The 16,123-nt window shown below is 52.7% G+C and overlaps 1 protein-coding gene across 1 annotated transcript in view; it reads right to left on the reverse strand.

Moving 5' to 3' along the window:
* Positions 1-205: 205 nt before the first annotated feature.
* ELAVL1 (ELAV like RNA binding protein 1) overlaps positions 206-16,123 on the reverse strand; it is a 33,639-nt gene continuing 17,721 nt past the window's right edge. The window contains exons 3-6 of the mRNA XM_033134067.1: positions 11,363-11,466; positions 9,704-9,857; positions 4,729-4,954; positions 206-1,734 (exon numbers count right to left, since the gene is read on the reverse strand). Coding sequence (XP_032989958.1) covers positions 1,410-1,734; positions 4,729-4,954; positions 9,704-9,857; positions 11,363-11,466 — 809 coding nt within the window. The 3' untranslated portion in view covers positions 206-1,409. The remainder of the gene's footprint in view (positions 1,735-4,728; positions 4,955-9,703; positions 9,858-11,362; positions 11,467-16,123) is intronic.

Raw genomic sequence — 16,123 nt, forward strand, 5'->3', positions numbered from 1 at the left:
TCTCAGGCCCTCTCTCGGCTCCCTAATGGCTCCCCATTTAAAAAACACCACCTGTGACTGCACATTCCTACATCACAGATTTGTAAATGCTTTGTCATGAGGGAAGTATTTGTTTAAGATCTTATACATTCTCCCTGAATGCTGGGCCATCTGTACCTCACCTAGCCAAAAAGAAAGAAAAGGTAAAATAAAAAACAAAACAAAATTCGAGCAAAACAAAATCAAATTTAATGGTCTTAAATGCAAAAGTAAAAACAAACAAAAAACACAAAAAAGCAAAAGAAAATTAACAGAACAGAACAACCCAAAATGTCAAAGCAGTTATGAAGAGAACTTTGAGGGTTAATCTTTAAAACTACAAATCAAAGGTTTTTTTTTTTTTGTTAATAGATACTGGCAAGAAGTACTTTTCTGCTGAGTGTTCATACGAAAGCAAAATTTCAAAACAAAATCTGACTAAAATAGAAAAAGAGTCTAGCGCTCATGAGAAGGGATGCGAGAAATACAATGCTCAAATGTTTCTGTGTTATTAAAAAATAGAGCTATCTTACGCATTCGAGCTATGTTAAATGCTCTTGGAAAGTGGAGAAATGATTGTGAAAAGTATCCGGTGTGGGGGGCACCGTGCATGCAATGTGTGGACAGGACTTTGGGATGTCAGAGTAGCGACACATCTTCAGGCGTGCCTGGAGCTTAGATCTGACTCGGGAATATATGGAGTTTCCCTGAAACTCTTTGGTCCGTTCCCATTGGCGCCTGGGCTTATGAAACACGTTCTCGTGTCCTCCTCTGGAGAGCCTGGCCCGGCGTGTGGCCCCCCTCCCCAATGGTGGCCCACGTCAGAAGGGCCCGAGGCCACTGCCAGGACCACTCGGCAGAGCCCGGGGCTGAGTGAGCAGGAGGTGGCAATGGGACCTGCTTGGGGAAGCAATTTCATGTCAACCAAAGCAGAAATCGCTTAAAATGTTGAAGCGGTTGAGAAAACGCACACTCAGCATCTGTCTAACATCTTTAGTTTAAAAACAAAAACTAAAAGGTCATTTCTATTTTTTTTATCCAGTTTGTGGAGACACCGAATGAAACGAGTGTTAGACAGTCGTAGAAGTTAAAGCATGCTTCAGTTTCACCACCATCCCGAGGGACTGGTTAGTCAATGCAGTCTACTTAGATTTGTTTAATATATATTTTAAAGGAAATAACTTAAGAAACTTAAAATTGGTCTAACATTGTGGGATTTCAAACATTTGAACATGTCGGTTGCATCCCAGAGTATAAAAACCTTTTCACTTTTCATTTAGACTAAGACAAACACTTGTGAAAATTGGCGCAAAATGAGTTGTACACTAACAAAAAAGTTTCAACTTCTTCACTCTGAATTACCTATTCCGTACAAAAAAAGCATGAGCGAGTTATTTGTGGGACTTATTGGTTTTGAAGGAAACCTGTAAGATTTTGTCCCCCAGGCGGTAGCCGTTCAGACTTGCTATGGCCATCGCGGCTTCTTCATAGTTTGTCATGGTCACAAAACCAAAACCTTTGCACTTGTTGGTGTTGAAGTCGCGAATCACTTTCACATTGGTGACTGCGCCAAAGGGGCCAAACATCTGCCAGAGGATTCCCTCATCGGCATCTTGACCAAGGTTGTAGATGAAGATGCACCAGCCTGAAGACGCGTTGCCGGGGACATTGACACCAGAAAGCCCACTCATGTGATCTACACCCATAGGGGAGAACCTAGCAAACAGAGAGCACAGCATTCAGGTCAAGGGCAAGGTCAGCGTGGGCCGGCACAACAGTAACGGGGGTGGGCAGGGCCGGCTCAGGGCCTTCGCTCTCCGCCGCCAGGCACAAGATGCTCAAGGCTGGCACAGCCCCGCCAGTCACAAACAGGGTTTCTTTTTTCAACTGAGAGGAATTCAATATGGTGGTGGAGGGAGGGAGCTGACTGAGGACACACTTGTTGCCTGGAGAGGGTCCGAGCCTCAGCCGACTTCACTCAGTGACGGCCTGTCAGGGGCCTGGACATGGCTCCCTCCCAGGCTGGGAGTCCTGTTCGTCATTCCTGAGCTTCCCACATTTTAAATAATGGAAACTTCTCCGTCCTTTGAGGTGCTGTTACACCCTCAGATTGTCCTGGAGGAAACACCTCCGTGTGTGTGTGTGTGTGTGTGTGTGTGCGCGTGTGCGTGTGCGTGTGTGTGTAGGCCTGGATGTTTTTCTTCTCTTTTCCCACATTCTGTACCTGCCCCTGTCATGACTCGCCACCTCCAGGGGTTCACAGCCGAGTAGTGTCTGGTTACTGTACGTCCCTGTGAAGGGCCACTGCAGGGCACAAGGAATTCCTTTCCAAAACTCTGGCCAACCTTCCGTTCCTGGCTCATAACATCCCAGAAGGGCCAGCGGCTGAACTGAGGGCTGTGACCTGCAAGGTCACTGAGCTTTACCAAAAATGTGGGATCCTTTCCAAAGCGACACTTTTAGTAACATTGAAACTAAGCCTTCTACCAATGTGTGGCCATTGCAATAAGGATTAAAGGAGATGATAAAATTGTTACTGAAGACATGTGGCCCTCTAGATGATTTCGATTAAAAAGTCACAGTCTTAGAGTCAATTTAAGAATATCTGAGCACGATGCAGCATCTGTGAAGCCACACGATGCAGCATCTGTGAAGCCACACGATGCAAACGGAGAAGTGTTACCTGCTCCAAAATAAAATCGGGCTTTGAGCTATGGAGCTGCTTCAGGGGAAAGTGGGTGCCTGCAAGGGCCATTGAATAGATGCACTCTCTCCACAGACGTGACCCCAGGCAGCGGGACCAGACCCCGAGGTGCAGCCCACTGACCCAGGGGTTGTGTTCAATGCAGATATGGAAGAATCAAGACGCATTATTGGCCATGGTTTTGACTTCAAGAAAAGAATTTTAAACAGCACACACGAGGATGTCTGAGTTCATAAAATGACTCAGGTGGCTCGTCAGTGGTCCTGAGTCTGTCTGGGATGACAGTGAGACTACACCTGAAATGGGGGCGTGGGGGTGGGAAAAGGCACCCAAGTATCTGTATGACATTAAGCCCAGCCAGTTTTCAATGAGAACTAGAAAGGGGTTCTGACTTTTCAAAGGACCTCATTTCCTCCAAGTTTTGTAGGATACCAAATATGGACCTGAGTCATTATAGTTAACCTAACTCTTTATGTAGCTATTATACTGCAAATAATCCAAGGTAATATTTTATTGCCTTTTATTCTCCTTCTTATTAATTAACGTTAGCTGGTTTTTCCCCTGCTAGTTGGAAGAGGATTTCTTTCATCTTGACCATCAGGAAACCCACTGATTCTTTTCTCTGATGTTACAAAAGGAGAACTAACCCTGCCTTTACCTGGGGGCTCTTCCAATGTGAAAGGAACTGACGGCAAACTCTGTCCTCTTCTGGGTTTCTCTTTTTCTTATTCTTATCTTAGTCTGCCTTCCCTCCCGCCTCTTCCACCTGCCTCTTCCTTCCATCTCTTTTTGCTGTTCCTCTGGCTGTCCGGATCCCTTCCCTGTCTGACCAGCAGTTCTGCTCCTCTGGTCTCTTCTTTCTTTTCTGTTCCTCATTGCTGTGAACAAGGTCCCCTTCTCCTCCTCCCATCTTCCCTAGTTTTCCAGTTATGGAGTAACTCAATGAACACTGCCATCCATACATCCCACCCAATTAGCAGGCAGGTGGACTGTGTTATCTGACTTCCATAACTGGATTTAGCTTGCTTCTGTCCAAAGACACTTCCCCTGCCTTTGTCTTTGAACTAGAAGAGCCAGATTTGGAAGCTGACCTAGTTGAGAACTCTGGATTGCTGGGCTGTGAGAATGATACCTCGCAAAATGGCATCTGTGGAAATGGGTGGGGTTTTACCCAACCTCACTGCTTAACACAAAGATGGGAAACCTGACAAGTCGCAGAGAAAAATCCTTAACATAGCTGAGATAAGCCCTGATGCCACTTCTTGAGGTTTTGAACCACCCCCCCAAAAAAAAGAAAGAAAGGAAAAAGAAGTCCCTAAATTGAGATCTCCGTGATTTGTGAGGTGGTAACACACCCGATTTTGGAGTCCAAGTTACTGACTCGAATTGTCCCCATTAAACTAGATCCTGGCAACTAGAATCATTTTCAACATGGAAAGACTAAGGAATGTGGGAAAACTGTTTGCCTCTAGGACAGAAGACATATAATACTGAGATACCAAAACAACGCCACAACGTAGGTATATGACAACTTGTTGCCTTTAGGCTCCTGGTCAAATGTCTACAACTCGTTTACAAACGCTGGAAAGAGAAGAGCTTCCATTTAAGGCACACCTAAGGCTGCATCTTCTGTCTCACGGATGTGGAGTGATCTTCTAAACTCACGGCTCCACGCTGCCGTCACTAGAAACCACAGGCTGGAGCGCTATGCACTCACTCACCTGGTAGCTGGCGGGAGCTGGCACCATCTCTTTGATTCCAGTTAAAGACAACACTCTGATGGGAAGACATAGCTTTCATACAGATACCTTTGTGATGGAGGTGGGGAGATGGAGACATGAACTGATTCTGGGTGCAGCCTTCTGACAGGATCAGCCTGGCATGCCTAGCGCTTTCCGCTGCGTGCGATCAGCCAGCCAGCAGGGCTCTGCACAGCTTTAGAAGCACGGCCAGCCAAGTGGCAAGAGGCTGGGCAGGTAGGTGAGCGCGCCGCCCTCCTCACCCACCTGAATCTCTGTGCCTGGTGATGAACGGGGCCTCCGAACCGTCTAGCTGGCGAGTGGTACAGCTGGGAGAGCAGCGCCACGTTTTTGTTCTGGTTGGGATTGGCTGCGAACTTCACTGTAATGGGCTCGGAGGAACCTGGGGGTTTATGACCATTGAAACTGGTAATTGCCTCTTCTGCCTCCGACCGTTTGTCAAACCGGATAAACGCAACCCCTCTGGACAAACCTTTTTAACAAACCAACAAAAATGGAGTTAGGGGGAAAAAATGCAAGGATTTTTAAAACTGAAAAGCAAAAATCAAGTCAGTCAGTCTACTGTGGTTCAAACTGGATGTTCAGTTAATGAGAAAAAAATTAAATCTAAATATGGAAACAAATGAACGAATTAAATAAAATAAAGACTAATAAAAGATTCAGGTTTTAGACTTTCTTCTGAGTTTCTTGGTGCCAAAAGGAATTTTGGGGACACACAATCCAAACAGATACCCCAGAACCTCTTTCTCAAAAGAAACCACATCAGAAGTGATTACCTCTGCTGTCACTATTTCAACGCCAGATGCCCACTGCAGAGTGGTTGCCAGGACGTGCTAGGGGTGGGAGGTGGCAACCAGGCCTGGGTCTGAGGAATTCTCCCTGGGCCCGGCCCTCCCTCCCAGCGTGTCTGAGGAGCAGCTGTGCCTCCGAGGGCCTGCAGTGAACAAGGAGCGACGGTGGCCTCGTCGCCCAGCCCGGCCTTTGCAGCCTGCTGCCTGCCCAGCTGGCCTGACAGTTCCTGGCTATGCGGTGCCCAGCTCAGTCTTCTCCTTCACTCCAGGAGGGCGTGGAGTCCCAGGAGCCAAGCCTCACCCCGACAGCTCATTCCCGCCACCGTCATCTCACTCACCACTGTAAGGTCCCAGGACCTCCTGCTGGGGGCCCCAAACTGCCCTCAGAATCAACTGAAGTCACTCCCTCTCTCCTCCCAAACTGCCCAGGCAGACACAACAGTGCTGACCGCCCCCGACAGCCCCTGGCAGGTTAGGAGTCCCTGCCTTGGGCCTGCTCCATACCGGGTCCTGTTACTGTGTGGGAAGGGCCCGGGCCCCCTGGGGAGGGCACCTACTCCTGTGACCTAGACCAAGGCACCTGTAGGTCAGCCCTGAACCCCTCGACAGAGCAGGAACATGGCCAGGACCAGGATGCCTGAGACCCAACGCCCAGCTGCTAAAGGCAGTGTCTGATCGGTTGGCACAAGTGTGAGACCCGAGCAAACCAGGTGGGAGAGGAGTCAGCCGCCCCCACCCCTATCTGTCCATATTCTGGGTCTTGGGGGATGATGAGGAGACCTTGGCCTTTGAAGAACTCAAGGAATGGGGTGAGGATGGGGCGAGGGGATGCAGAGCCCCGGAAGAGCCTGGCTTCTTCTCCTGAGGAGAAGCAACAGGGCTCACAAGTGTGAAGGTCCAAGTGTAGTGGCGAGCTGATGGCGAGCGCCAGTCTAAGGGTGATGTCACTGGTTAGCGTCACGGGCGTAACTGGTAGGGTGGCTGCGGTCGATGGCCCTATTCCTAGACACTCTCGTCTCGCCTGCCTGTCACAGGCTGTCGTAAGTCACATTCTCTTCTCGAGATGAAGGCCTTCAGCACTCGGTGCATGACAATTATCAAAGCAGGACAGCCCAGAATCTTGGGCCACGCTGGACGTCCCCATTCGGCTCCCACATTCCAGCACCTTTCCTCACCATGTCCCACAAGGTCTCAGCGATTGCCCCCATGGTGGGCACGGGGTGTGGGTCTCCCCGGCTGGCCCAGAAGCCACAGAAGGGCATGGAGAGATTCAGGTACATCAGTGGGGTGCCGAGATGACAAGTATCACTGCAAGGCACGGGCGCCCCCTCTGGGCCTGACTTGGATGTGACACCGTGGGCCCCATTCAAGCACACAGACCCTTGGGCCAAGGATTCTTTGTTTACAACTGTAACAGACGTGGACACTCCATGCTGGGCCCTAAAGCACACATCCCAACTCTCCAACAGGGAAGCTCCCAGCCTCAGGCAACCCCCACACCACCCCAGCACGGCACCCTGGGAAATCGCACAGTAGCTCCTAGTGGCCTTGAGGCTGTCCCCACCCTGGTTCCATGACTCTAATTTAAACAGAAATTTAAAATGCACATAGCCAGAGACACTCACTGAATTAGTGAGACATGACCTAGCAATTCACATGTGTGCCAGGAAGTTCTAGAACTTGAGCTTATCATTCAAGTTCAGTTCAGAAGAACTAAAAACGCTGTTTTTATTCCCTCTAAAGTAGCACAAAGTGCAGCTTAGACACATGAAGTCGGAACGAAGCCTGAGGCCCATACGACAGGAAGCCGGAGCTGGCTGGCTCCTACGGAAGCTGCCTGCAGGGGACAGTTTCACTCTATTCATACAGACCTCGCAATCATGCAGAGAAGTGTGTGCACGTGTGATTTCCATTTGGTTTTGTAAAATGACTCTCCAGTGAAAACTGCCAAAGTGCAATGAAGAAAACCCAAAAAAGGGAAAGAGAATGTTATTTAATGTGAGAGAACGTAAACTGACTAAATTATTTGGTGAATGTACACTGTTTGAAGATGGCTCTGTGTTTTCTTTCCCTCTAGTGTTTTCAGAATTAAGTTCAGAGACCAATAAATGGCACAATTCTCAAATGAGTAAACTATGAAGTTCACAACCAGAATGCATAAAGAAGCCAAGAAATTTTTAAAAATTAAATACCATCAGCTCAGGATATCAAGGTTTCTTAAGAGAGCTTCCCCATTTCTTCCACACTAAAAAGCACATCACATGAAGGCAAACCCGACATGCAAACCTGCCTGCCATGCCGTTCTCTGCCTTGGCCCCCTGTGCGCTCCATGGGGTCCCAGCAGAGGGGCCCTGGGTGGTGGGTTGGCCTCCTCTGGAGCAGAAGGAAGAAGGGAAGCCCACAGCCCCAGGGGGCTCACCTTTCTACTCTCTGAATTCTGCACCGCGGGTGGGAAGCAGGGCTTGGGGAGGGAGCCTCTGGGATACCCCCTCATCTCTCCTTTCCCTCTACCTCCCTCCTGTGCTCTTCCAAGGATGCTAAGACAGACAGAGGTGTGGGATGGAGGCTCCAGTCCCTTCGCTGAAGTGGCAGAGGCTGGCAGGGAGGCCTGAGGGAGAGGGAGAGTCCCGTGAACCACCCTAAGATCACAGCTGAGCCTGGCGGCAACCCTGAGAGGCCCCCAACACTCTAGGAGATAGAGGCCTTGCAGAGGGACAGGAAGTAAAATGCCCGGCAAATGGCTGAGGGGAGCTGTCTACAGAAGTGACCCCCCTTGGGATGGTGGCAGGGGGTGTGTCCTCAAGGTGGCTGGGCTCCAACTCCAGAGAGCTGGGCTCCAATCGGCAGTGCTAGACAGAGACCAACAGAGGAAAGCAGGCCCTGTGCACTCTAGAAAAGCAGGGCCACGGATGCGCAATGTGGGCCGGCACTGTCACCCCCTCTGGGTCCCTGGGCGCCCACTCCATGCTCCCACGCAGGCAGGAATGGGAATAAAACGTGCACTGACCAGCTGACCACTCGTTCTCTTGACCGGCATTTGAAGGTAAATAAGGAGGTTCAGGGAACACAGAAAACTATTCTGGTGCAGGCAGGGTGGTTTATGCCAAGTACGTGTTGTCCTCACCCAATGCGCACTCCCAGCCCCAGAGTGAAGGGGCAGACTGAAAGAGGCGGTATGGTGGGGTAGCGTCCACGTCCCTCTAGCACAGCCTGGTGTCGGAACAGCTGTCTGCACCAGGCTACAGGGATACCCAGAGTTCCCATGAAATGCCAGTGACCTGTGCCTTCAGACCACACTCCAGAAGGCCCTTCTTCTCAGGCGCCTGGGGGATATAAGCTGTCCACTCTGTCAAGGTCAGGCCCCAGCATGCACCAATGTTAGCTTCCACAGCTGGGGCAGAAGGGAGAGCCGGGGACAAGGCTGCCCTCTCCAGAGCACACAGCTCAGGGATGTGGGAAAATGTGGTGCCCCCGCCCACCTGTTCTCTGGGGACTGCTGTGCACAGGGAAGGTCACCTCGGAGCTGTGACTTCCTATGACCTAACTACCCAGTGTTAGTTTTGATACCACAGCCAGGGGATGGGTGACCTTTATGCCAGAAGAACATAAAACTCAACTGCAGACAATTCCACCAGCTTCACTGAGAAATGTGGGCAAGAAGCTCCCTTGCTAGTTTGTTAGCAGATTCCCACTCCGGGTGAGGACAGAAGCGAGGATCTCTAAAGCGGCCATGGGCGGAGCTCACCATTCCCCAGACGGAGCCATGCACAGCCTCCTGCCCACCCGGGGCTGCTCCCAGGGTGTGTGTGGACATTCGTCTCAGTTGTGCCTGACTAAGCAGCTAACAAGGGTCATGAACTGAGAAGACCCGAGAGGGGCCGGGATGGTCAGCAAGAGGAATTCACTGGTTTTGAGCTCTGTGAGCTTTGGATGTGCTACTCGAAGGGGGGCATCTAAATAATCAGAAACCCAGAATTGTGCACCTGAAATCTATGTAATTTTACTAACAATTGTCACCCCGTTAAAAAAAGAAAAAAAAAGTCAGAAACCGTCACCCTGTAGCTTCGGGCAATAAAAAGGACTCCGGACCAGGAGTAAAGCCTGTCCCATCACACACCATCTGCCTGCAGTAAGGACAGGAGCAAACCCTTGAACCCTGTTCACAGGCCATGCTGGGACCCTGGGGCCTCTGGGGAGGTGCCAAATGTTACGTCTTCACATAAAATGCCAGCTGGACACAGGGGTTCCTTTCGTGCCCATTTACCTCCCCAGCCTCATAAAACCAATGCCAACGTCGTCTCATTTCGATTCTGCCCTCATTGGTAGAACAACTAATGACATTTAAAATCCAACACGATCTGTCTTCCCTAGAAAACCGGGCCCCAGCCTAGAGGAAAACCTCGCTGCGTGTCCCAGGCCACCCCCTGTACCTGTGGTCTGGTCCACAAGGACCCGGGAGTTGATGATTCGCCCAAACCGAGAGAACATGTCCTCCACGTCCTTCTGGGTCATGGTCCTGGGGAGCCCGCTGATGTACAGGTTGGCATCTTTGATGACCTCTGAGCTCGGACGAGCATACGACACCTTGAAGACAAAACCACTTTCTGAGGTTAGGGCAGGTGTGTGGCCAAAGCATGGAGGGAGGGTGTTCAATTTGGGGGTGAGCAAAAGCCAGCCTCTGGCTGAAGATCACACAAACACTCAGCGCCTGTGGCAGCACGTGCTGGCAGCTCCCCCCGGGTCAGGCAGTGAGCCGACACCGGCAGAGTTTTCTCCCCTGGTCCTCACAGCCCAGTGAGGGCAACATTATTCCTGTTTTACAAAGTGACTGACCGAGGGCCCAAAGCCGGTTGGTGGCAGGGCAGAGACCCAAGCCTGCTACCTATCCTCTGCCCGTGGCCTTATGCCCCTCTGATGCACTGGGCTGGGAACAGGACCTGGCCCTGCCTGAGGAGCCTGAGGGACAGCGGGCAAGCTGGGTGCTGCTGGGAATTCGGCACCCGCCTGCCAACAGGCAAACTCACGACAGGAGCCCCGAGTTCCACACTCAACTGTTCAGTATTAAATGACTCCAGGTCATTTGGGCTTATGTTTTGCACTCAAAGAAAGCCTGAAAGGCTTCTGTTGTGGCTTAGATAAAATGGCATGTGCCTATGCTAGAGGAGGCGAGGAAGCTACGCAAGTCACAGTGACAGCTGTGGACACTGCAGGCCAGAAGGAAAGATGGGACCAAGGCCACACTCATGCTGGGAAGAGTCCCTGGGGGGCAGGCCTCAGTCACAGTCCACGGAGTCAGAACTGAGTCAGGAGGCAGGGAGACAGGGTGGGAGGAAGCAGAGAACAGTGTGCTCTGGCGGTGAGGACAGGGACCTGTGCAGAACTTTCTCTGAGGGTCACAAACTGGTGTGACGAGGAGCCTGAGACGGTAACACAGGAGCAAACACGACCTCCTGGTGTCACGGGGCAGCACGAGAGCATGGACTACGGGTCTGTCCTCACCCCAATGCTCAGGCCTGACAGGGAGGCAGGGGCGTGGTTCTACGTGCCAAGAACATCCACGCCTGGCTCCACGAGGGCCCGGAATTTGTCTGATTTGTTCACTGTCTGGAACATAGTAAGAGCTCCATAAACATTTGCTAAATGGATGTTGAATGAACTGGCTATGACGGGACAGGAAGGGTGATGCTGCTGACGCCACCCCTGCAATAGGCCAGGCGTGAGCAGGAGGGCAGGGCGTGGCAGCGGGGCTGCGTGAGGACGGGAAGGTCACGTCCAGTAGCTGAGACAGGCAGGAGAGGCCTGCGGAGGAGGCTGCTTGTGAGCCAGCGCACCCAGAGACACCCTGGGTGGGGAGGGGGCCGTCTCCCCGGGGCGGGGGGGGGCTGCCTTTACTGGTAGGGCTGACGAAGCCAAGAGCCACAACGTGAAGCCTGGGTGGTCACCACCCCACACACACCTGACACGCGTGCCTCAACTTGGAGCAGACAGGAGGCTCCCCAGATGCCCCGGAAGCACGAGTGTACTAATGGTACCTGGACAGACCCCAGCCTGGGACAGGAAGGAACGAGATGGTGCTCATCACTCTTTACCTTAATGGTTTTGGACTGGAGCCGCAGGCCGTTCAGTGTGTTTATTGCTCTCTCTGCGTCCTTTGCAGTCACGTAGTTCACAAAGCCATAGCCCAAGCTGTGTCCTGTGGGAGAACACGTGCACACTGGTAAACCAACAAGAGACACCTTGAGAGCCAGGGGATGAACAGGGCTATGTCTGACTGCACTCGGAAGGACAAGTCAGAGAAAAGACAAAGAAAATACACAGGAACCAGGACCTTGGGAAGTGGGGTTAGAGATCAATGGTTACAATCCATATCACTGGTTTATGTTAAATTTCTTTGGCACACTTGTAAAATTTCTGCAAAGAACAAATATTACTTTCGCAATTAAAAAGTTATTTAAAAAGAAACATTGTGCTCCTACTGCCTGCATCCTGGGGAACCCATCACCAAACAGTGACAGTGATTGGTCCCACGGGTGGGGGCCATTCTGCGGGGTTCCGAGGGGGCGAGTCTGGGAGAGGGAGGATGGTCACAAGTGCAGAAAGGCGGACGCGGAGCGCCCGATGATGGAGGACCAGCCCTGTGTCCAGGCATCTCCACTTCCATCCTGAGCAGGAAGGCTTGCTGGGCTCTGGCGCCACCCAGCGTCAGTTCTCTTACTTTCCCAAACCTGCGACTTAGCTGGGGAGCGCAGGAGAGGCCAGCACTCTCAGAAGTCCCAGTGCCGCAGGGAAGCCAGACCAGCAGCCCGAACTGCCTTCACTGCCCTGGCCAAGCTTCCAGGGCTCCCCTCGGCAGTGGCACCCGCTCTGATGGCATCATCGGCTGACGTCTGCAGGAGATGTAAGGGATGCCTGAGTTCTCCCCAAAGAAAATCAAGGTTACAGGTAGCGTTGTCCCTGCCCCTCCTTTGTGAAACTTCTACAAGTGGCTGGAGTGACCACCAACTGGATATCCTGGAGGGACCCAACACAGCAGACGGAGGGCTGTGGGTTCCCAGGCGGCCACAGAGGAGCAAAGGCTGAGGGTCAGAGGCAGAAGGAGCCCTCCACCTTCACTGTAGGGAGGGGTAGCAGGAGGCTCAGAGAGAACCAGCAACGTGCCCACAGCTGACCCATGCACGCACCACATTAGGGGCAGGCACCCACAGCACGTCGGGTATTACTTGGGCAGACAGAGCTGTGCATGAGACCCAGGCCCACCATCATGGAGCTTCGTCAGCAGAGGGTGACAACAAGCCGGTAAAAACCATGACCAGGCCTTGAGTCACAAAGAGGTGGAGACCCTCAGGACAGCTGGGCCGGCTCAGCCCATTGTGCCAGGGGAACCCAGACCCATCTCGGTGACAATGAATCCAGACCCCGGAGGACAGCCTAACCCAGTTGTGCCACTTAAAAAGACAAACAAAACAGAACTTTATTTTTCAGATTTGAAGACAAATTACAAAGACAACAGAGCTCCTATATACCCACACACAGTCCCCATTAGCAACATCTTACACTAGAATGGATGGAAATGAACCAGCAGTGTGACACTATTAAATGCAGTCCACACTTGATTCCAATCGCCTTAGTTGTCCCCTCACGGCCTTTTCTGTCCCGGGACGCCATCCAGGATCCCACGTGATAGTTCATCATCATGTCTCCTTCGACTCCTCTTGGCTGGGTCAGTTTCTTACTTTCCTTACTTGTGACGGGTGACCTTGACAGTTTGGAAGAGGGCTAGTCAGGAATGCTGTAGAATTCCCCTCAGTCTGGATCCGTCAGATGTTTTTGCTCCCCAACCCCACTCCACCTACCTCTTTCCGTGCTCAGGCCAAGGAGCCTGGCCAATCCAGCCCAGTCCCAGATGGGCTCCCCGGCCTCTCTGATTGCCACCACCCGCATTCAGGTCTCCTTAAGGCCAATGCTGACCCTGGAGCACCTCTCTTCTTCGCTACTGGTGCCTCAGAAGCTCTAAGCACTGCTAGGAAAACCAGACACCCACGAGGACTCACTCCAGGCCCTGTTCCTGTATCTTTACTTGCAGCTGCTTCCTCTTGGCATACAAACATGGGCCTTGCCCCACCCTAGTCCCCAGGGGTCCTGGCAGGCCCCCCAGGGTGGTCACAGCTGACCACCGGCACTGCCCTCACCAAGGCCATCCATGACCCTTGGGTGCTGCCGTTTCAGGATACAGCTCCCTGAGTTCTCAGCAGTGCTCAGTGCCGACCAGCTTGAGGTGCCACCTCCTCCAGGATGTGACACTAATGCCAGGTTTTCTTCTCCCCAGCTATCCCTTCTCAGACTTGTCCTCTACTCGTTTCATCAAGATGGTCCCCAGGTTCAGCCTTTGGTCCCTGTTTCCATCATACACTCTTTCTGGGTGACCTCTGACCACCTATATGCTCACATGCCAATGTCACTCAGGAAGTCACACACCCTCAGACGGCTACCACCTCCCTTCCCTGGTTCTGCCCCCACTCGTTCTCAATTCGCCCACACATTTTAACTAAGCACCTGGTAACTGTCAGATCCCGGGCCAGGTTGGCGGGTGTGTGTGTGTGTGTGTGTGTGTGTGTGTGTTGGTGATGATCACAAAGGAGGAAGCTCGTGTCTTAATGAAACTCACATCCCAGTGGGCAAGTTGGACAACCAACCAGCAAGTAAGGCCACTGCATAGGTGCGATGAGGAGGCTCCTGTGGTGAGAGACGGGCAGGATGGGCCCACAGCAGACTGGGCAGCCAGGAGCATCCTGTGAGGTGATATCTGCAGCAAGACCGAGGGATGGCTGGCCATGAACATTTCCGACAGAAGGACAATGCCAAGTCTGAGCTGTAGACGACTGGTGTGTTCCAGGAAATGAAAGGCAGCCAGCGCGGCTGCACGATGGGGGAATGGGCCAAAGGGGGCTGCTGGGTGGAGAGTGGACGCAGTGGGCTGAGCGGGCGGGGCCCTGTGGGGAGTCTGTGAGCTTGACCAGGTGTGAGACGAGGGTAGTGTGCACCTGGGAGTGGGCGGCGGAAGGAAGACCCACGGAGAAGACCTGCAGATGGGCCGATGCAGAGGGAGCGCCAGGGAGCAGCTCCCCGGCCAGCACTGCTGGGCTGGGCTGGGCCTTCTAGGGGCGGATGTCTGCGTACCCCCGCCCCTGGGCTGGCTCTGTCCCCTCAGTCTGTTCTACCCTCTGTGGTGGGCACCTGTGTGCGGTAGGAAGGAAGGCAGGGGAGGAACAAGGGGGAGCCCCTGGTTTTCACCCAACTGATAAGGCCACAGGCCAACGTGCTTAACAGTGCTGAACACCCACCTCCACTTTCGCTCCCTCTCCCCTTGGGCTGCTCACTATGATCACCAGGGCAGCTTCTCATCAATGACGACTGCTCAGGCCACATCCCAGAGCAATGAAATTGGCATGGATGTGGGGAGGTGCAGGAAGGGTATCACAGGAGCTTCAGTAGGTTGGAAAGCTCCCCAGGATTCCAGTATGCCCAGGTTGAGAGGTGATGCTGGAAGTGCATGTGGGGAGCCCCAGTGGGGTACAGAGGAGTCCCAGGCGCCTGGGGGAAGGCCCTTACTTCCCAAAACAACCCCCAAGTTCCTCTTTCTCTAATAGGGTCCACAAGTCATGTGGGGACCCAGGATATCAGGCAGGCGTGGGGAGCCCCTTCCGATGGTTCTCCAGTCCCCTAGGGCCAATGAGCCTGCTAGACTCAGGGCCATGAAGGCAGGTCAGGTGCTGCCCCTTCCCCCTTTCGGGCAATGGGAGACCAGCCCCAAATGAGGGCAGCTTGAGGCCTGGCCCTGAGGTCTGGCGGGGGAGCAGGGGTGCTCAGGGGCAGAGCTCTGGCAGGACAGGGATCGTGCACAGGCTGCTGGGGCTCGAGGAGGGCAGGGCCTGCCTGGAGTCGGTCTGGGGATGGGAGCCACCAGAGCCCCTGAAGGGGAGAAGTAGAGGAGAGCGGAGGCGTGGAAGATAAGGGAAAGAAAGAAAGAGGGAGAAGGGACAGGGATAAAGAACAAGTAAACCCTGAGTCTGAGATCAAGGGATGTCCCAGAGGCCAGCACCACCCCCAGCTCTCACTTCCCCACATTGTAGGAAGCGTGACCTTCTGGCCACAGGCCAGTGCTTCTCAGCTCTGTTTCTCTGACTTGCCTGTACCACAGCATTGCCCTCCCTCCAAGAAGGTTAAACCACAGATGTTCAAACACCTGGCCTGGCTGATTCAGTGGGGTCTGGGTGGGGCCCGAGACTTGTTTCTTCCCATAGTAGCCAGGTGCTGCTGCTGGTCAGGGGCCAGCACCCCAAGAACCGCTGCCTGGAGAAAAGTCAAGGCTGCCTCAGCGAGGAGCACTCTTCACGCCATGTTGGGCAACCCTGGACCAGGGCTCTTCCGTTTCCAAACATACCTCCTCTCTCTCTGGGAGAGGGTTAAAACCAAGAGCTGATTCCACAGCATTTCATCGTACGTTTGCAGACCACAGCAGCCAGATGTACTGTTTTAATCCCTTAGTGTTTCTCCAGTTAACCTGGGGTACATGATGGAGGGTGTTGAGCACCCTATGGATGGGGTCTGCAACGTGAGCGGGCGGGTGCAGTCAAGCTCTTCCTTTAAAGGTCTATGGGGGCTCACGGGAAGATTTCACTGAGGGAGACACTGGGTATTAGGGGGATGAGTGAACTAATCAGGCAATAAATAACAGCAAACGGCTGCAAAAGAAAATGAGCCAAGGACAAGAAGGGTATTTTATAAGAGTATAATAGCCAGTAAGTATGTGAAAATAGATAAACTTTCCTAGAAATGCAAATTACTACCAG

The sequence above is a fragment of the Rhinolophus ferrumequinum genome, chromosome 18, assembly GCF_004115265.2.
Source record: "Rhinolophus ferrumequinum isolate MPI-CBG mRhiFer1 chromosome 18, mRhiFer1_v1.p, whole genome shotgun sequence".
Lineage (NCBI taxonomy): Eukaryota > Metazoa > Chordata > Mammalia > Chiroptera > Rhinolophidae > Rhinolophus > Rhinolophus ferrumequinum.